Source organism: Nyctereutes procyonoides, unplaced genomic scaffold, assembly GCF_905146905.1.
Source record: "Nyctereutes procyonoides isolate TBG_1078 unplaced genomic scaffold, NYPRO_anot_genome, whole genome shotgun sequence".
Classification (NCBI taxonomy): Eukaryota; Metazoa; Chordata; class Mammalia; order Carnivora; family Canidae; genus Nyctereutes; species Nyctereutes procyonoides.
The window spans coordinates 20,026,867-20,047,468 of NW_026575048.1; the positions used below are offsets into that span (position 1 = coordinate 20,026,867).

Consider the following 20,602-nt stretch of genomic DNA (forward strand, 5'->3'; position numbering starts at 1 on the left):
TCCACCACCAGGTACAACTGAATCCCCTCCTCACTTTTGTTTTGTTTAAAAATTTGGATCTGGTTCTCTCTATCCCTCTCCCTCTGCTCCCCCCTCTCTAAAAAACAATAAATGAAAATAAAAATAAAAATTTAGATCTGGGAGGCAGAGCACTGAATTAACCACCTTCCTCACTTATTTGCACATGGACGACTCACATTTTTAATCTGTGCAAGGTCCTTCCCATTTTATTTTCATATTTTTTTTTAATTTTTATTTATTTATGATAGTCACACAGTGAGAGAGAGAGAGAGAGAGGCAGAGACACAGGCAGAGGGAGAAGCAGGCTCCAAGCACCGGGAGCCTGACGTGGGATTCGATCCCGGGTCTCCAGGATCGCGCCCTGGGCCAAAGGCAGGCGCTAAACCGCTGCGCCACCCAGGGATCCCTTATTTTCATATTTTTTCCCCTTCTTCCCCTCTCATTGCTCTTTCTTTCCACAGGTTCCCTCTGTGATGTGTTTGATGTACTTAATTAAATTTGCTTGAGGTGGGCAGCCCTGGTGGCTCAGTGGTTTAGCGCCGTCTTCAGTCCAGGGTGTGATCCTGGAGACCCGGGATCGAGTCCTACGTCGGGTTCCATGCATGGAGCCTGCTTCTCCCTCTGCCTGTGTCTCTGCCTCTCTCATTCTCTGTGTCTCTCATGAATAAATAAATAAAATATTTTAAAAAAATTTGCTTGAATGGATCCCTGGGTGGCTCAGTGGTTTAGTGCCTGCCTTCAGCCTGGGGCGTGATCCTGGAGTCCCAGGATTAAGTCCCACATAGGGCTTCTTGCATGGAGCCTGCTTCTCTCTCTGCCTCTTCCCACCCACCCCTCCTCCCGTGTCTCTCAAATAAATAAATAAAATCTTAAAAAAAAAATTGCTTGAAACCTCATACAATATTGTTTAGTATGTTTTTAATTTACACAAATAGCATTGTACTAGAAATGATTTTGTTTCTTTGTTCCAGTTGCTGAGCATGCAACTAGTTACTTGCTTAATATTGCTACACAGTATTTTATAGCGTGTGAGGTATGACTTGGACAGGCCTGCTATTGGCCCAATAGTACAGCAAAGAATTTCTTTCTTTCTTTCTTTCTTTCTTTCTTTCTTTCTTTCTTTCTTTCTTTCTTTCTTTCTTTCTTTCTTTCTTTCTTTTCTTTCTTCCAGATTTTATTTATTTGTTCACAAGAGACAGAGAGAGAGAGGGTACTCAATCCCAGGACCCCAGGATCATGACCTGAGCCAAAGGCAGATGCTCAACCACTGAGCCACCCAGGTGCCCCAGTAGAGAATTTTCTTACATGGTAGAGGATAGGCCATTGAAAGCTGACCCAGCCTCTCACCAAACCTAATCCTATAAAAACTTAGTCCTGACTCTGAACTCTTTAGACCTGTCTTTCTCCCTCTAAATGGCCTGCATTAATCACCAGAGTTTGGGCATGTGCATTCTAGGAACTTGGAAGGCATTGCTCTTTGCTTTACTTGGTTGCCAGCTTATTAGTGAATTGGAGTAAAAATGTTGCCTTGGGTCTAAGTTGTCATATTAGCCAATTTTCTTCTTTTCTTTAAAGATTTATTTATTTATTTATTTGAGAGGGAGGTAGGAAATGAGAGCGAGCGTGGAGAGGAGCAGAAGAAGTGGGACAAGTAGACTTCCTGCTGAGCGTGGAGCCCAACATGGGGGCTCCATCTCATGACCCTGAGTTCATGACCTGAGCTGCAATCCAGAATCAGATGCTTAACTGACTAAGCCATCCAGGACCCCCAATATTAGCCAATTTTCAACACACAGGCAAGCTTTTGTGATCTGGATTAGCTCAATATGCATTCTCCACATTTTATTTACCACCTAGTAACAAGTGCTTAGATTGATTCCAACATCTAGCTGCCACAAACATATTCGTGATGAACCAATGTGGGGATTTCTCAGGGACATACCCACGAGTGGTATTATCGAGTCATAGGCATGTACGTCATCTATTAAATATTGTCTCATTGCTTTCCAGAATAGCTTGACCAGACTGCACTCCCACCAGTTATGCATGAGAGTTCTTGTCCCTTCATATCTTCACCAACACTTGGTATCCTTTAATTTTTGTCATTCTGATGGGCAGAAAATACTATCTTGTTGTTTGAATTTCTCAGATTACAAGTGAATTTGAACATTTTCCCATACATTCTTCTACTCCTGTGAATTACCATTTCTCTCGTTTATTTTATTATTTTTTCTCCTTTGTTTATTTTAAATTTGAGTATGTAAGAGGTAATTTTTATCATAATTTATTGAATAGCTTCAGTAGCTATTCATCTGGAAGGTGGCTTCCTCTCAATCAGGTACCCAATCACCTCAGTCATAGGGAATATCCCTATTGGCCCTGATTTCTATAACCTGCAGTGGTAGCCTGATCTGGGAATTTCCATAGGGTTTTTTTCCCCAAGATTTTGTTTGTTTATTCATGAGAGACACAGAGAGAAGCAGAAATATATAGAGAGAAGCAGGCTTCCCCAGGGATGCCTGATGTGGGACTCAATCCCAGGACCCTAGGATCACACCCTGAGCCAAATACTCAACCACTGAGCCCCCAGGTCCCCTTTTCCATATGGTTATATCCTCAATTCAAATAATATTCAATTATAAGTGTCACATTCCACTGGAGGAGACATATGCAAACCAAAATGGTAGAGCTGATAGTTATCTGAGAGTTACCTTACATGAAAAGAGTTAGCTTGGAGCAGCCTTTTTTTTTTTAAGGAATTTATTTTTTAAATTTATTTTTATTTTTTTATGATAGTCACACACAGAGAGAGAGAGAGAGAGAGAGAGAGAGACACAGGCAGAGGGAGAAGCAGGCTCCATGCACCAGGAGCCCGACATGGGATTCGATCCCGGGTCTCCAGGATCATGCCCTGGGCCAAAGGCAGGCACCAAACCGCTGTGCCACCCAGGGATCCCAGAAATTTATTTTTTTTAAGAGATTATTTATTTATTTAGAAAGAGAGCTGGAGCAGGAGGAGGGGCAAAGGGAGAAAGAATCTCAAGCTGACACCATGCTCCACTAGATGTGGGATTTGATCTCCCAACCCTGAGATCATGGCCCTGAGATCATGACCTTAGCTGAAATCAAAAGTCAGATGCTTAACCAACTGAGCCACCTAGGCACCTAAGTTTGGAGCAGCTTAAAGGAAAATACAAATGCTATCTTTAAAGAGTTGATGAGCTGTCATGTGAATGTGGGAAAAAGTTTATTCTGTGTTGCTCCAGAGTACAGAACTAAAACAAATGGGTGATGTTCCAGGGAAGCACAATTAGATTCAGTATGTGGAACACTTCCATCAGAAATACCTAGCACTAGAATCAGTCCTCTCAGCATCAGCAAACTCACTGGTAGTATTGAGACTGGACAGGCCATTGGTTGCTTAGGGCATTGTTGCACAGAGCAGGCAATTAGTTTAGATGCCTTTCAAGATTTCCTCTGATGCAGATGTGATTCAATCTCATTTATATATGTATTGAGACCTTATTATATATAAGACCCTGATCTAGGTATTATAGAAGATTCAACAGTGGTTCCTTAGATGGTTTACATCTTTTAGGGGGAAGAGAGTCAATGTTTAAGAGACTGCTAGTCTCACTGTCAGTTTCTTTACATGGATTATTTTAATCTTCACGATAGCTTGGTTTGGCAACTACTGATAACCCCACTTTCCAGATGAAGAAGTTGAAGTTCAAGATGATTAGTAATTGTCTAAGAAGATCCAGTTAAATGAGATGTAACAGGGATTCAAGATCAGATCACTATGACTCCATTGTACCATGCCGTAAGTCTATGATTTTTTTTTTTTAAGATTTTTAAAATGTATTCGTGGAGACACAGAGAGAAAGAGAGGCAGAGGGCAGGCAGAGGGAGAAGCAGGCTCCATGCAGGGAGCCTGACGTGGGACTTGATCCTGGGTCTCCAGGATCACGCCCTGGGCTGAAGGCGGCGCAACCGCTAAGCCACTGGGGCTGCCCAAGTCTATGAATTTTTAAGTCACAAGTGTGGCTTCAAATTTCTTGCCATGGAAAAGGGTTAAAGCATTCCTGTCCTCTTGTTCTGCCTCTAGAAAGTGCCTTTTCTCTTTAACTCTGTTTTCTTCTGACTTTTGGTGCTTCTGTGAATTTTCTGACCATCTCATGCAGGTTAAGTCACCATGCCCTGTGCTCTCCCCTCCTGTCTTTCCCTCTCAATTTATCTAAAGCCTCCTTTGCTCTTCAGAGCTCTGACTTTTGCTGCTATAAAAATTCCAGTTCCTGTGATGGATAAAGTGTGCCCTTATAGCCCTGTTTTGCATTGATCCACCCAGGGGTTTATTCTGCATGTCTTTTTTTTTTAAGATTTTATTTATTTATTCATGATAGACATAGAGAGAGAGGCAGAGACATAAGCAGAGGGAGAAGCAGGCTCCCTGCAAGGGAGCCTGATGTGGGACTCGATCCCAAGACCTCAGGATCATGACCTGAGCTGAAGTAAGATGCTCAATCACTGAGTCACCCAGGTGCCCCTACTGCATGTCTTCATGTTAAAAGAGAACCACTATGTTTGTTTATTTCTTGATGCTCTCATTTTCTAAATAATGTGAATTGCAGTTAATAGAGCAGTTAAATAAAGTAGCTAATACTTTATTACCTAGTTGAACAGTCAATTATTAGAAAATAGATAATCATCCTTGATTATCTTGGATGATTCTTTTTGCCTTAGATGATTCTTTTGTTTTTCTTTAGACATTATAAAAAGGTTAGTTTACATATTTACATTTTTAAAAGATTTTATTTTATTTATTCATGAGAGAGAGAGAGAGAGGGAGAGAGAGAGAGAGGCAGAGACACAGGCAGAGGGAGAATCAGACTCTATTCAGGGAGCGAGGCATAAAGTTGCAAAGATCCCTTCCTGTCTAGGATGTCACCATGGATTAACAGAATGCATTTCATGTCTCAAAACATGTAATTTGTTAAGATTTGTGCCCCTCTAGTTTTGCTTTTTTCAACAAGCCAATGATCCTCAAATGGAAAAAGTTGTGTTAGTTCTTGTGGCGGTAATAACATCGCTGAGGCTTAACTAAAGGCCAAACACTGCATCTCATCTAATCCTCACACAATCTTACGGTACTTTCTATCTTATTTTCACTTCACAGATGAGAAAACAGGTTTAGAGATATAAGTAACTTACAACAGATCTCTTTTTAACAAAGGGACAGATATAGAACCTTAAATCTAACCAACTCAAGGTGTATTTTTTTTAAAAAAGATTTTATTTATTTATTTGACAGAGAGAGTACAAGCAGGGGGAGTAACAGAGGAAGAAGCAGGCTATCTATTGAGGAGGGAGCCAATGCAGGGCTCTATCCCAGTACCCTGGGATCATGACCTGAGCCGAAAGCAGACACTTAACCCACTAAGCCACGCAGGGGCCCTGAGTTTTTTACATTTTTAAAAAAAGATCTTATTTATTTATTCATAAGAGACAGAGAGAGGCAGAGACAGGAGAAGCAAGCTCCATGCAAGGGACCTGATGTGGGACTCAATTCCGGGACTCCGAGATCATGCCCTGAGCTGAAGGCAGATGCTCAACCACTGAGTCACCGAAGCTTTCCTTTACATTTTTTTTAAAGATTTTATTTATTTGATGTTTAAATTTTTTTTAGTAAGCTCTATGCCCAATGTGGGGCTCAGACTCACAACCCTGAGATTGAGTTGCATGTTCTATGAACTGAGCCAGCCAGACACTCCTGCGGGTAGTTTTTTTAATAATTAATATTTTGTGTTTTGCTTATCTACAGGTTCTATGTTACTTGTGAAATAAGAAAGGGGAAACAATTGATTTTTTTAAAGTGCTATGGGAGTTCAAAAGAGAAACAAGTTCCTTCCCCAGCAAGAGCGTTGGGGAAGACAGCCTATGCTGAGGACTTTTATGCTGAAGGTTGAAGAGATATATAAGTGGGGTGAGGAGAGGGTGCATTTCAGATGGAGAGAACCACATGAAACTAAGCATGAAATCAAGAAGATGCATAGTAACTGCAGAAAAGATGACTAGTTCAGTTCATCTGGAGACTAATATATGGAAACCAGGATAGGAAATAAAGCTCACTGGTATGGACTTGCCCTTAAGTGCCAGCACTCGGGAGCCCAGTATTTCAGAACTGAGGTATCCCTGGAGAAGTTTTTTTAAAAAATATTTTATTTATTTACTCATGAGAGAGAGAGAGAAAAAAAAAGAGAGAGAGAGAGGCAGAGACATCAGCAGAGGGAGAAGCAGGCTCCATGCAGGGAGCCCGATGTAGGACTTGATCCCAGGACTCCAGGATCACGCCCTGGGCCAAAGGCAGGTGCTAAACCGCTGAGCCACCCAGGCTGCCCCCCTGGAGAAGTTTAGAACAAACAATGCAATGTACTGGGGAAGGCTCATGGGGCAATCATTCTCTAACAAGAAGTAGGATCAAGTCAAGATAGGTAGTCAGGGCAGAATATTGGCAGGGAATGGTGATAAGAACAGTTACAGCCTCTGGGCATCAGGGATGTCTAAAAGAGACCTTCTTCATGGACTTCCTTGCTGAAGGTTGGGCATGTGAACACAGGAAACAGGCAGTAGCAAATGGGCAAAAGCCCTGAGATTGGAATGGTAGGTTTTACAGCAAGGTGATGACCTAACAGTGGAATTGCCACTCAAGGGAAGAACTCCATTTTTTAAGGAGAACAAAGAGAGCAAAGGGGTGGAGAAATTAAAGGAAGAAATCAGGTATAAAGAATAGAAAGTATATGCGGGAAGAGGAGGAGAGATGATCCTGAGTCAGTATCTTTTGAAGTAGGGATTTCTTTTTTTCTTTCTTTTTTTTTTTTTTTTGAAGCTTATGTATATATATATTTAAGTTATCTCTACATTCAGCATGGGGCTCAAACTCATGAAGCCAAGATCAAGAGTTGCATGTTCCTCAGACAGAACAAGCCAGTTGCCCCAAGGCAGGGATTTCTTATAGCTTTAGAGGCAGTTCCTGAAAGTTGAAGCTGAAGATTGGAAACATGACTTTGGTCAGCTTGTGTTCTCTAGAAAAATATAGAAATAATACCTTAACTAATAATATGAACATATAAATATACCTATTTTATTTCTTGGCTTTACAAATATTTGGACTAGAGTCTTTTTTTTTTTTTTTTAAAGATTTTCTTTGAGAGACAGAGAATGAGCCTGCGCAGGGGCAAGAGGGGAGGGGGAGAGGCAGAGGGAGAAGTAGACTTCTCACTGAGTGGGGAGCCAGATACCGGGCTGGATCCCACCTGAGATCATGACCTGATCTGAAGGCAAATGCTTAATGCTGAGCCACCCAGGCTCCCCTGGAGTAGAGTCTTTTCAGAGCAATTTTTTAAACGGCATATATCCTAAGCTAGTAATAACTTGGCATTTTCTTTCACTAAGTTTTAGCATTTATCAAATATTATTTCAGGATGCTAGGTTTACCTTTTAGGCCTACATAGACCCTCATTTTTTTCTTTTTTTCTAGAGTCAGAGATCTTTCACACCTTGATCATGCCAGACACCTTCAGTGGTAGATATAGCTTGATGCTTATGTCTTACTCCAGCAAAACTTTTAATTAACTTTAGGGAAGCCAAATATTAAGTACTGGCTGAGCCACCTCCATGCGATGTGATATCCTGTAGAGGTTTTCTTCCCCTTTCCCTCGCACATAATGCTGGCTCTGCCACTAATGGTGTGACCTCTAAGCCTTAGACTTATTTGTAAATCACATGCAAGAGTTGAATTATGATTTAAAGATATGAAAGCTTGGGGCACCTGGGTGGTACAGCCAGCTGGGCATCTGATTCTCCGTTTTGGTTCAGAGGGGTGGGATGAGCCCCTCTTCTGGCTGCATGCTCAGTACAGTGTCTGCTTGGGATTTACTGCCTTGTGCCCCATCGCATGTGCATGGTTTCTCAAATAAATAAATCTTTTAAAAACATATTTCATGAGAGAAAAATCTTTTAAAAATATTTTCATGATTCATGAGAGACACAGGCAGAGGGAGAAGCAAGCTCCTAGTAGGGAGCCTGATGCGGGACTGGATCCTGGATCCCAGGATCATGCCTTGAGCCAAAGGCAGAGATTCAACTGCTGAGCACTCAGTGCCTCAAATAAATAAATCTTAAAAAAAAAAAAAAATGAAAGCTCTAAAATTCTACAATCCTGACTCAATAATAAATACAATTTGTTAATAAGTGTAATTAATTCCTAAGGTTTCAGAATATGGAGCCTGTGGAGAAAAGGCTAATTGATATAACTGCTCGAAACAACTGGGATAAAGCATAGTTTTAAAAATTGATTTTCCATATTTAGCTGCCCTAATTCCCAAAATTTATGTAGTGGAATTAATTAGGCTTTCTACATTTAAAAATCATGACATCAAAAAAAAAATGCTTCACAATACTGGGGCTTGAGTTAATCAAACTTATTTTGAATGGGAGAATCACGCCATCAATGGAGTCCCCGAGGTGCACAATGTCATGGCTTAATTGATGACAAACCTGTGTAGCACTGGCCATAGCTCATTTTGATTTGCACAGTTATATTAGAATTGTTGGTATTATCTTAAGACACTCCGGACTGGAAAAAGAATGATCCATAGAGGATAAGGTTTGAGAAACAAGAGCAATCATAGAAACAAACTGAAGGGCGAGGTGTATTAAAGAAGACAAGCATTTTCAGTAGGGAGGTTTTGGGGGTGATTGGGAAGGAAGAACGCAAGCCAAGCTTTTAAAAAATGGGAGATTGAAATGTGATTACCCTAACTGCCTCAAAGACCAATTTTATTTTTTTTTTAAGATTTTGTTTGTTTTATTTATTTATGATAGACGTGGAGAGAGAGAGAGAGAGAGAGAGGCAGAGACACAGGAGGAGGGAGAAGCAGGCTCCATGCTGGGAGCCCGACGCGGGACTCGATCCCGGGACTCCAGGATCGTGCCCTGGGCCAAAGGCAGGCGCTAAACCACCGAGCCACCCAGGGATCCCTCAAAGACCAATTTTAATTACATATTAAATATACATAACATTTTTTTTTCCGGCGGGAGGGGGTGCGGCAGGGTGTAAAAATGTAGTTTTTACTTCTGTCTCAATCCAGATGTTTCCAGATGTCTCAGGGTTTTCTCCTGTATCAGGACGAACCACAGGTTCAACTTCCCAGCCATGACACTCTCTCTAGGTGTGCTTTGCGGCGGTGCAACACACTGGGAATGGCAGGGCAGGAGGACGACTATTTAACCTACAGAAAGGAAGGAGAGGAAGAGGGAAGCATAAAGCCTGACGGGGGGAGCCCGAAGGAAGGGCTGCTTAAGGCATATGAAAAGAGAGTGCCAGGAAGAGGCAGCGTCGGGTTGGGGCTGGCTTTAGTATCCTTCAATTTTGGACACCGGTGGTTCGATTTTGGCGGCAGGGAGGGGCCGTGCTTCCCCTGCATGGCGCTCGGGGCTCTCCCGGCTTCCAAAACGGACTGCAAGGCCTGCAGCGGGTTCTCGCCGCGGCGCCCGGCACCCCAGCCTCCACTTCGCGGGAAGGTCCTCCCTGCGCCCAGGTGTTCCTCAATCCTCCTCTCCTTGCCCTGAAAGGCGGATGACATCATCCCAACCTGAGAGGCCGGCCAGTTTTTCCACTTCAAACTGCTGCTCTCTGGAACGTCGACTCGTGCTCGTTAAGCAAAGCGGGATGGAGGTCTAAATGTTTCTCCCGTCACGATTAGCCACGAGGGCGGGCACTCCGGGGATGCGTCTCATTTCAGCAAAGAGCCTATTAACGACCCAGGGCGCCACTTTTTTTTTTCTCGCGTTGACGAGCCGCCGCTGCACCGGAACTTACGGCCGTCCGAGCCTGTCAGTGCGCCGAGACCTTCAACTCGACACACGCGACACACGCGACACACGCGACACACGCGGCCGGGAGCCTCCTCAGCGTAGCCAGGAGGGCGACCCCCGGAAGAAGCCCGGGGGGGTGTGGGGGGTGCCAAGGGGCTACTCCAGCGTGCCGCGCCTGCGCAGTCGCCAGGCAGCGCCTCCCCGCGGGGCGTGCTCGTAGCGCCGCGCGCCCTATCAGGCGGCCGCAGGGAGCGCGCCCGCGGCCTCGCCCTCTCTCGCCCCTCCCCTCTCTCTTCTCCGCGGGGCCCTAGACTGAGGCTCTGAGACCCCGGCGCGCCACTCCCCGCCCCCGCGTGCCCCGACACCCTCCGGCGCGCGTGCGCAGAGGCGATCCGCAGGGCGAGGGCGCGAGGGGAGGGCGGGCGTACGTCCTTGCGTGCGTCTCAGGCAGCGCGCACGCCGGCGTGAGAGGGCACGGGGAAAAGGTGGCTCTGGCCGGGGAGGCTCGGCTTCCTGTGGCTATGTAGCTGGGCTCGCCGGCTCGGGGTCCTCCTTCGCTGCCGCCGCCGCGTCCTGGCGCGGAGTTTCTGCTCGGGAGAGAGCCTGTCCTCACGTCCGCCGCGCTCCCTCGACGGCAGAGCTTGTTCGCTCGCCCGTGGGAGCGTCCCGGCCGAGCAGCCCTGAGGGGGGAGGGGAGGCCATTTTGTCCCGACCGACTCCCCGGAACCGGGCGGAGCGGCTGGGAGAGGCTGCGGAGCCGCGGTCGCCGCCCTCGGAGGCACCGGACGCCGCCACCGTCGGGGCTTCCTCGACGAGGCCGTTCGCAGGTCGCCCGCGCCCTCTCGAGCCCTCGTTTTTCCCACGCTACCCCGGTCCTCCGGCCTGAGAACGCCCAAGTGAGGAGTTGGCCGTCGTGAGAGGGACCGATCCCTTGGGGCCGCCGGCGGCGAGAGCCTGAGCCGCTCCTCCCAATGGCGAAGAAGACGTACGACCTGCTTTTCAAGCTGCTCCTGATCGGAGACTCGGGAGTAGGGAAGACCTGCGTCCTCTTTCGTTTTTCGGATGATGCCTTCAATACCACCTTTATTTCCACCATAGGTAAGACCTGTGGGAAGATGGTGTACGGTCTGGGTAGCTGCAGACCGTTTCTGTTAACTCCAGACATCTTGCTTCCCGTAATAAACGCCTTTGTTTCAGTGATTCCGATTCCAGGCGAACAGACCCAAGTTACTGTTTGAATCGACGTCGAGCTTGCTTGGGGCGGGGTCTTCCCATGCTTTCCATCCGGTCTTTTGCTTTCGAGTCTCCCACTCTGTTCATTGCCTCTGTTGCAAAATATGCAGCATTAACCACGTTCCAAAATGCTGTTTCTTTAAGCGCCTGGACTGGCTTTTTCCATATCTGTGTGGCGTTAACTAGATGTACGATACTTGTAAGGGATTTATTTTAGGGGATGGGATTGAAGCCGTAGTAGTCGTTTGGTAAAGGCCTGGATTTAATACTTAGGGGCCGAGAGAAGATTCCATATGGTCATAACTTTGAGTAAACTTGAGGGTTTGTGTGAGGAATAATTAAAGCAAATTAGAGGGGAAAAGTGAGTTCCCCCGCGTTGACTAATCCATTGATGTGTCAAACAATCGGAGGCTCTTCGTGCTTGGGGTGGGACTGAGTTGGCATGTTTGCCTCACAGTGCTTTTCCAGACATCAACAGGAGCAGTAATCTAAGAGAGATGATCATTTTCTGTCCTCAAACCCGAAAGAATGAAGTCCTCTCTTCCATTTGACTTTACGCTACGGTTTATAGGAAAACATTTGGCCGGTCCTCTTAGCCCTAGAACTTCTCATGTACTTTCACCTCATGTTTCAGGATTACTTAGATTAGTAAGTAAGAACTAAAGATTGACCTTTTAGGTCGGTTTCCCGTTTTGGAAAAGAGAAGGCTCTAGGAAAGTCCCTTTGGACTCTGGTTAGAAAATTTAGTGGCATTAACACAATTTGTGTTAAACGAATTGTGTGTGGAAACCGTCCCTTCTCCCCCCACCCCACCCCCCGTAAATATCTTAAAGGACACATGGTTGCTCCTGTCATGTGGAGCCCAGCACTCAGCATTGGGGGAGTGCAGTGAAATCCAGTTATAAGTGTAACTAGTTTTATATTTGAGACGATTTTAAAAAGCAACTCCAGTCTTCTCTGAACTCTGGGAATTGTCAAAATTAAGCTGATTTCAATTTATAGCATTACTGGAATGGTTGATTTGGATTTCTTAGGACAACGTTTTAATTCATTGTTACAAAATTATGCTGAAACTAAATTGGGCAAGTGATCATTTAAAATAGATTCTAATTTTACTCTTCCTTTTTCTGGGGTGGGTAAGAGTCATTGCAATCATTATTTCATGTATATCGTACTATTCTTTTGACCTGTCATAAATTTAATGACATTTAGAACTTGTTCTCTGCTTGTGGATTAGCCCCTCCTATCACTAAGTTTGCTTTTAATATTCGACTTTTAGCTGTAGCTGGGTGGGTCAAGTGGTTAGATCAGCAAATATTTATTGAGCACCTAATGTTAGGCACGGTTTTAGGTACTGTAAGTGGTGAACACAATAGACCCCTTGAGCAGTCTAGTGAGGACAGAGTGTGGGAACTGCTACAATAGGGATGAGCATAGGGAGGAAGGGTGATTAGCCTGAATCATGGGGAGTCTTAACTGGGCTTGCATAGATACGGTGTTTGAAATGAAGCCTGCAGGACATAGGAATTGGACCAGAGGGATGGGATAGGGCCTAGAAATTCTGGAAAAGGAACATAGTCTGTGAGATCAAGGATTTCATTTGTGTGGTCAACTTTAACCTGCTATTGAGAAGAGTAGGCAGAGAATGAGAAGCAATGCATTAAGCCCCGTCTATTCCAGTCTTTTTATAATGGGTACACACCCACAAGTAGAACCCAGTCCTCCTGTAAGATGACACAATCTTGTGTAGTCCTTTTTAAAAGAAGTTTTATTTGTGTTTTTTGGTAATCTCTACACCCATCATGGGGCTTGAACTCACAACCTTGAGATCAAGAGTCTGTGCTCTTTCAACTGAACCAGCCACCCTGTGTAGTCCTTTTATTAGGGAAAATGTGTGGTGGCTTTGGTTTGAGCCTGCTGAGTTGGAATCCTACTTCCACAATCTGTGGGCTTTGGCAAGTTACTTAATTTCTGTGTGCTTCAGTTTCTTCTTTAAATAGGACCTACTAAAAAAATAAATAAATAAAAATAAATAAATAGGACCTACTACATAGGGTAGTTGTGAGGATTTTATGGATGAGGGAGGGTAGAACATCTAGCATGGTGCCAGGCACACTGTAGGAACAGAGTGCTAAATATTAGCAGGATATAGAATATGTGTCCTTTCGACCACTGAAGTATAGCAGAGTAAGTTACTTTATGGATTGAATGCCCTGTGCACAGTGGTCACTCAAATATTTGTTAGTGCTCTGCTAAACAATTTCACATTAGACTCTGAAACTTTCATATTTTGATATAAAAATATTTGATATGTTTGGTATTTTGATATAGAAGATAGATTGAAGAGTGTGAACCGAGAAATGAATAAATACATAAGTATAAAATTTTGAGCATAGCTCCAGTACATATTGCACGTATTACTCTGTGTGCAGGTTTAGAAGCCTGTTGTCTTAAACCCAGTGCTGTTTGAAACAAATAGAATGTGAGCCACGTGATATTTTTTGGTATTAAAAAAGTTAAAAAAGACATTTTTTACATTAACAAAAGTAAAAGAATGGGGTGCTTGGATGGCTCAGTCTATTGAGCATCTGTCTCTTGATTTTGGCTTGGGTCCTGACCTTGGGGTTGTGGGATTGAGGCCTGCTCTGGACTCTGGGCTAAGTGGAGTCTACTTGAGATCCTTTGCTTCTACCCCTCTGCCCACCATGCATGCACTCCTGCTTTCTCTCTTAATTTAAATAAATCTTGGGGTGCCTGGGTGGTTCATTTGGTTAAGCATCCAGCTCTTGGTTTTGGCTCAGGTTAGTTGGGAGAGGCTCTGGGCTCAGCAGGGAGTTGGCTTGAGATTCTCTCCCTTCCACTTCTAATGCCCTTTCCCCTTTGCTCTTCGTTTGCATGCACTTTCTCTCAAAATAAATAAAATCTCTCTCTTTTTTTTTAAGATGTTATTTATTTATTCATGAGAGAGAGAGGCAGAGACACAGGCAGAAGGAGAGGCAGGCTCCATGCAGGGAGCCCGAAGTGTGACTCAATCCCAGGTCTCCAGAATCACACCCCAGACCGAAGGTGACGCTAAACTGCTAAGCCACCGGGGCTGCCCATAATCTTCAAGAAAAAATAAATCTTAAAAAAAGTAAAACAAGAATTTATTTTTATTTTTTAAAAAATATTTATTTAAAAATTTTTATTTTTATTTATTCAGAGACAGAGAGAGAGAGAGAGAGAGACAGGCAGGCAGAGGGGCAGAGACACAGGCAGAGGGAGAAGCAGGCTCCCTGCAGGGAAGGGAGCCCCATGTGGGACTTGATTCCGGGTCTCCAGGATCACACCCCAGGCTGCAGGCGGCGCTAAACCGCTGAACCGCTGCGCCACCGGGGCTGCCCAGATTTATTTATTTTAGAGAGCTTGTGCTCTTGCACTTTTGGGGAGAGCAGGGGGTGTAGCAGAGGGAGAAGGAGAGAGAGAATCTCAAATAGGCTCCCTGCTGAGTGTGAGGCTTTATCCCACAGCCCTGAGATGACTTGAGCTGAAATCAGGAGTCAGACATTTAACCAACTGAGCCACCCAGGCACCCAAAAAAGAATTTAATGATATTTTGAATTCATTTTTATCCCAAATGTTATCATTTTGTTATGTAATCAAAGTTTAGAAAATGTTGAGATTTTATATTTTTTTTCTTCATGTGTATGTTCTACTCAAAGCTAATTTCAACTTAGATTGGGCACCTTTCAAGTGCTCAGTAGTCATGTGGCTGGTAGCTACCATATTGAACAGGGCATGTCCGAACTAGCTAGTTGGTTAACATGCAGATGACGAGAAATGACTGTGGATGTATACTACTATTTCACTTTTTAAAAAAAGATTTTAAATTTTTTTTTAAGCTTTTTTTTTTTTAAGATTTATTTATTTATTCATGATAGAGAGAGAGAGGAGAGAGAGAGACACAGGCAGCGGGAGAAGCAGGCCCCATGCTGGGAGCCCGCCGTGGGACTCGATCCCAGGTCTCCAGGGTCACGCCCTGGGCTGAAGGCGGCGCTAAACCGTTGAGCCACCCAGGGATCCCCAAGATTTTAAATTTTATCAGTTGACTAGGTAAACCCCCCTTTGGCTTTTAAAAAAAAAATCTGGAGCATTCTCTTAATTATGAATGGTAGTGAAATTTGAGTTGTTACTTGATTGTTAAAACCTCCTGAGGTTTTTATAGGTAGTTACTTTGCTAAGTGAGTATTCAGAAGTAGGTATTCAGAAGGGCCAAGCTGCCAATATTAAGCAGGTCCTCATTATTTCAGGCAGAATCATTTTAGTTGGTTATTGGTTCTTGGAAGAAAGAATTTTTATAGGCTTATTATGTTTATAGTGCAGTGAAAGACAACTGTATTTAAACATTTCTGTGTACTTTAAATTCCCATACGTTTACATCAGAAATTATGTATGGTATTAATGATTTGATTTATTGTAGACAGACTTGCAAAAACAAATTACTGGTATATTTCGCACTTACCATTTTCAAAGAGAGTCCAAGGATCCAAGGGCACTAGAATATAAGCAGCACAAGAGTAGAGGGTGGTGTTTTTTTTTTTTTTTAATTTAAAAATTTTTAATTTTTAATTTTTTTAAAGATGCTAAGCACCTAGAAGAATCTCTTCATTTAGTGGGTGAAGGAAGACAGGCAGGCAGACAGGTAATACAGTCAGACAGGATCTTCTAATATAGTTTTTATTTAAATATTTTCTTTTCTACTTTCTGAGCATTATATACGTGAAGTCGATTGGGATCTTTACTCAAGAATATTAGCTGTTTGGCCAATAGAGTAATTTTATTATAAAACCAGCCTTAGAAATTCAAAGATTGTTTGAGATGAGAAATGTTTGCTAAAAAAGATAGTTATTGGTTTTGGATGAGCAGATTTCAGTGGTTGATTTGGTTATAACCCTCTTGGTAGTATGAGGTCAGGAAAACATTACCTTTTGGTGTTATAGTAGTTTAATGGACATTTCCCAAAGCAGCAATTTTTAGCAGGCTGTTACTGAATATACTACTTTTTGGTTTTGTTAATCCCTTCCTCCTTCCCTAGACTTATATTACCTTTTCCATAGGGAGTATCTTTCATTGGGAAATGGAGTGTTTGGGCTCCATGCAAGAAGTTAAATTGATAAAGACTCTTGCCCCTGGGAGAGGTATAATGAATGCATCTTTTGTTGTCTTTCTGAGTGTTTTTGCTAAGCTTTGGAAGGGTAGGATGGTTCCACTAGCCTGCATTTAAGAATTGGTTGATTAGATTGAACTGAGCCCATTTTTATGGGGAGGCTGCTTTTTAGAGAAATGAAACAAAAACAAAAACCTCTGGCAAATGAAAAGTGTCTGGACTTTGCTGTGATTCTCAGTCAGCAGCTTATGCTATAGGAATGCCAGAGTGCCTAATGAATCATTCATTTGAACACATATTTTTAGGACTGATCAAAAACTATCTGGACATTTTTCCCAAAGAAGATACACAAATGGCCAGTAAGCACACATGAAAAGGTGTTCAACATCACTAGTCATTAGGGAAATGCAAATCAAAACCACCATGAGATGTTATTTCACACCCATTAGGATGACTGAGTTATCACAAATGAACTTTGTTATACAATTACCTGTTCAAGTTCTTTCAGTTCTTTTGGGTATAGACCTAGAAGTGGAATTGCTGGCTTATGTGGTAATTCTATTTTTAAGTTTTTGAGAAACCACAATATTGTTTTCCTTAGTGGCTGTACTGTTTTACATTCCCACTATCATTGCCCCAGGTTTCCAATTTCTCCACATCCTCATCAATATTTATCTGTTTAGCAGCAGCATTATTCATAATAGCTAAATGGTGGAAACAACCCAAATGTCCACATGAATGGATACACAAAATGTATTATTGTCTACGTAGAGTGTATCAGCCTTAAAAAGGAATGAAATTCTGGTATATGCTACAACATGGATGGACCTTGAAAAACACTGTGCTAAGTGACACAAGCCAGACCAGAAAAAGGACAAATACTGTGAGCATTTATATGAGGTACTTAGAATAGGCAAATTCATAGAGAAAGTGGAATAGTGGTTACCAGGGCCTTGGGACTGGGTAATGGGGAGTTATTGCTTAATGTGTACAGAGTTTCAGTTTGGTATGAAAAAATTGAGATGGATAGTGGTGATGGTTGTATAACAATTAGAATATAACACCACTGAATTATATGCATAAAAATGGTTAAAATGCACAAAAAGGTAAATATTCACTATGATTACATTTACATGACGTTTCTAAAGTCAAATTCATAGAAACAAAGTAGAATGGTGAAGGGTACAACGATAGTCCCCCAGGGAGTGGGGGTAGAGGGAAATAGGGAGTTGTCCAGTGGGTATGGAGTTTCAGTTTTGTAAGATGAAAAAGTATTGGAGGTCTGTTGCACAGCAATGTGAATATATTTAACAATACAGCACTCTGCCCTTAAAACTAGTTAAGGTGATAAGTCTTTTTTTTTTTAATATATATTTTTTAATTTATTCATGAGAGACAGAGAGCGAGAGCGAGAGAGAGAGAGAGAGAGGGGCAGAGACACAGGCAGAGGGAGAAGCAGGCTCCATGCAGGGAGCCGGATGTGGAACTCGATCCCAGGACTCTGGGATCACGTCCTGGGCCAAAGGCACACGCCAAACCACTGAGCCAACCAGGGATCCCCAAGGTGATAAGTCTTAAGTGTATTTTACCATAGTTTAAAAAAAATAAATTTTATGCTATATTTTTACTAAGAATCCAAAAAAACCCCTACCCAATTCTTAACCCCAGTTCTCTCTGTAAGGGTGTTTGATCACAGACAGCCCCTCACTGTTCCATGTAATAGCTACTGTTAACCAGTGGTCATTGAGTCCAGAGGATTCTTTATGGTACTTCACCACATTTTAGTGTCATTGGTCTGTACTTTTAGATACTGAAGTCAGGTTTGTCTTTTTTGTTGTCTGTACACAGAACTCTGTGGAATGTTAGAATCATGAAATATTAATGCAGGAAAGAACCCTGCAATTTAAAGAGTTAGGAAATAGACTAGTGAGGTGAAGGAAGTTTAGAAGATTATGTGGCTAATTAGTGAAAGAGGTTTTGTGGTTTAAAAAAAAATATTTATTTTGAGAGAACACGGGTGCCCAAGGGCTAGGTGGGGAGAGGAGCAGAGGGAGAGGGACAGGCAGACTCCCCCCACGCCTAAGGCAATGGCTCTATCCCACCACCCTGATATCATGACCTGAGCTAAAACTAGGTGCCCTGAAAGTTTTCACTAGAATCTAGATCTAATTCTGTCTATGGCCATGTTTCTCATTCTGAGAATTTCATTGTTTTGTTGAAAAAAATGAAAAAAAAAAGATAGAAATTAGTGAGTAGGAGAATTATCTATTTGAAAAGTAGAGTTGCAGTGGTTTCCAGTTTTGTTTTTGTTTTGGCAGGAGTGAGGAAGAGGAACAAATATCAGCACTGAATATTAAAAGGTTTGTTCAGGTTACTTGTCCTTTGCAAACTCCGAGCATAACAGAGCAGAGCTAAATGGATAATGTTAGGGATAATTACTTTTATTTCCAGAATCGTGGTGTATAATGGTGTATAAGATGTGGCAAAGGATATACCAATACTCCTGTTTGGTTTGTAAAAGAGAATGATAGGAGAAATACTGGCAATCTCTGTCAAATTTTAATAGTACCAGTTTCTCCAGTCAGTGCAGTTGGTAGGAGCTGTGATTAATAGAGAAGTGTAGGGGCTTGTTGAGTGGTGATTTACAAATTAGAAACTTACTTAGCATAAAATATAAGTTGTGTGATTAGCTAAAGAGATATGCATGGGAAAGTTGCTTATGGATATGGTTTGGTCATGAAGTTTAAAACTATAGGGCATGTTTTTTTTTATTTTTTTTTTATTTACGATAGTCATACAGAGAAAGAGAGAGAGGCAGAGACACAGGCAGAGGGAGAAGCAGGCTCCATACACCGGGAGCCCGACGTGGGATTCGATCCCGGGTCTCCAGGATCGCGCCCTGGGCCAAAGGCAGGCACCAAACCGCTGCGCCACCCAGGGATCCCTAGGGCATGTTAATAGAACATTATCTGAACCCATAAGACTGATACAAATCTTTTTTAAATTTTTAAATTTTATTATTTTTTAAAAAATTGTTTTGAAGGGAACAGTTTTTTTTTTTTAAAGATTTTATTTATTTATTCATAGAGACACACAGAGAGAGAGAGAGGCAGAGAGAGAAGCAGGCTCCATGCAGAGAGCCTGACGTGGGACTCGATCCAGGGTCTCCAGGGTCACGCCCTGGGCTGCAGGCGGTGCTAAACTGCTGCGCCACCAGGGCTGCCCTCTTTTTTTTTTTTTTTTTTTAAAGATTTTATTTATTTATTCATGAGAGAGAGAGAGAGAAAGAGAGAGAGAGAGAGAGAGAGAGAGGTAGAGACAGAAGAGGCTCCATGTAGGGAGCCCGACGTGGAACTCGATCCAGGGACTCCAGGATCACATCCTGGGCCAAAGGCAGGAGCTAAACCGCTGAGCCACCCAGACATCCCAAAAGTCTTGTAAAGGTCGTAGATTTACTTCCTTCAAGTAGATGAATATTGGGGGTTAATAGAATACTTTTTTTTTAAGATTCTATTTTTATTTTTAATTTTTTAAAAAAGATTTTATTTATTTGACACAGAGAGCATGCACAAGCAGGGGGAGCAGCAGGTAGACGGAGAGGGAGAAGCAGGCTCCCTAATGTGGGTCTCGATCCCAGGACCCTGGAATCATGACTTGAGCTGAAGGCAGGCGCTTAACCAACTGAGCCACCCAGGCGCCCCAAAGATTTTATTTTTAGGTTATCTGTCTATAGCCACTTTACAACTTACACCTTGAACTTAACAACCCTGAGATCAAGAGTCACATGCTCTACCTACTGAGCCAGCCAGGTGCCCCTGGAATAAGTTTTTAAAATTTGGATTATAAGATAAAAAATTTGAAAAGGTGGTTAGAATATATTTTGGTGAAGAAAACTCACCTGAAGGGAAATCTGAAATCAGAAAAAAAATTTTTGAAAACATTATTATGGATTATAAGCGAAAGTGATTACTTGATGCTTATTATTCTTCCCAGAGATGAAAAATAATTTACTTGTGGAAAACAGCAACTGGTGATGAACACTGAGTTTCCAGTATGACCCAGAAACAGAGCCTCCAAGGTTGTAAATCATTAGAAAATGGAAAAAAACAGTATTCTGGAGACCCAAAAAGTACAACGTATCAAAATCAGAACAGAAGGACAATGTTGATTTGTTTCTTTCATATCAATAGCAGCAGTGCTTATGCTTTTTTAATTGAAATTTTTGTTAAGGCAATGGTAGATTCACATGCTGTTATAAAAAGTAATAGAGGAGGGGATCCCTGGGTGGCGCAGTGGTTTAGCGCCTGCCTTTGGCCCAGGGCGTGA

At 42.7% G+C, this 20,602-nt stretch overlaps 1 protein-coding gene and 1 long non-coding RNA gene across 2 annotated transcripts in view; one reads left to right on the forward strand and one right to left on the reverse strand.

Moving 5' to 3' along the window:
• Positions 1 to 9,057: 9,057 nt before the first annotated feature.
• Positions 9,058 to 10,214, reverse strand: LOC129510888 (uncharacterized). Its single transcript, XR_008664711.1, has 2 exons — positions 9,675 to 10,214; positions 9,058 to 9,311 (listed from the first exon to the last, which is right to left on the reverse strand). It is a non-coding gene; the product is annotated as an uncharacterized LOC129510888 (long non-coding RNA).
• Positions 10,215 to 10,341: 127 nt separating this feature from the next.
• Positions 10,342 to 20,602, forward strand: part of RAB10 (RAB10, member RAS oncogene family) — an 85,986-nt gene continuing 75,725 nt past the window's right edge. The window contains exon 1 of the mRNA XM_055327180.1: positions 10,342 to 10,995. Coding sequence (XP_055183155.1) covers positions 10,869 to 10,995 — 127 coding nt within the window. The 5' untranslated portion in view covers positions 10,342 to 10,868. The remainder of the gene's footprint in view (positions 10,996 to 20,602) is intronic.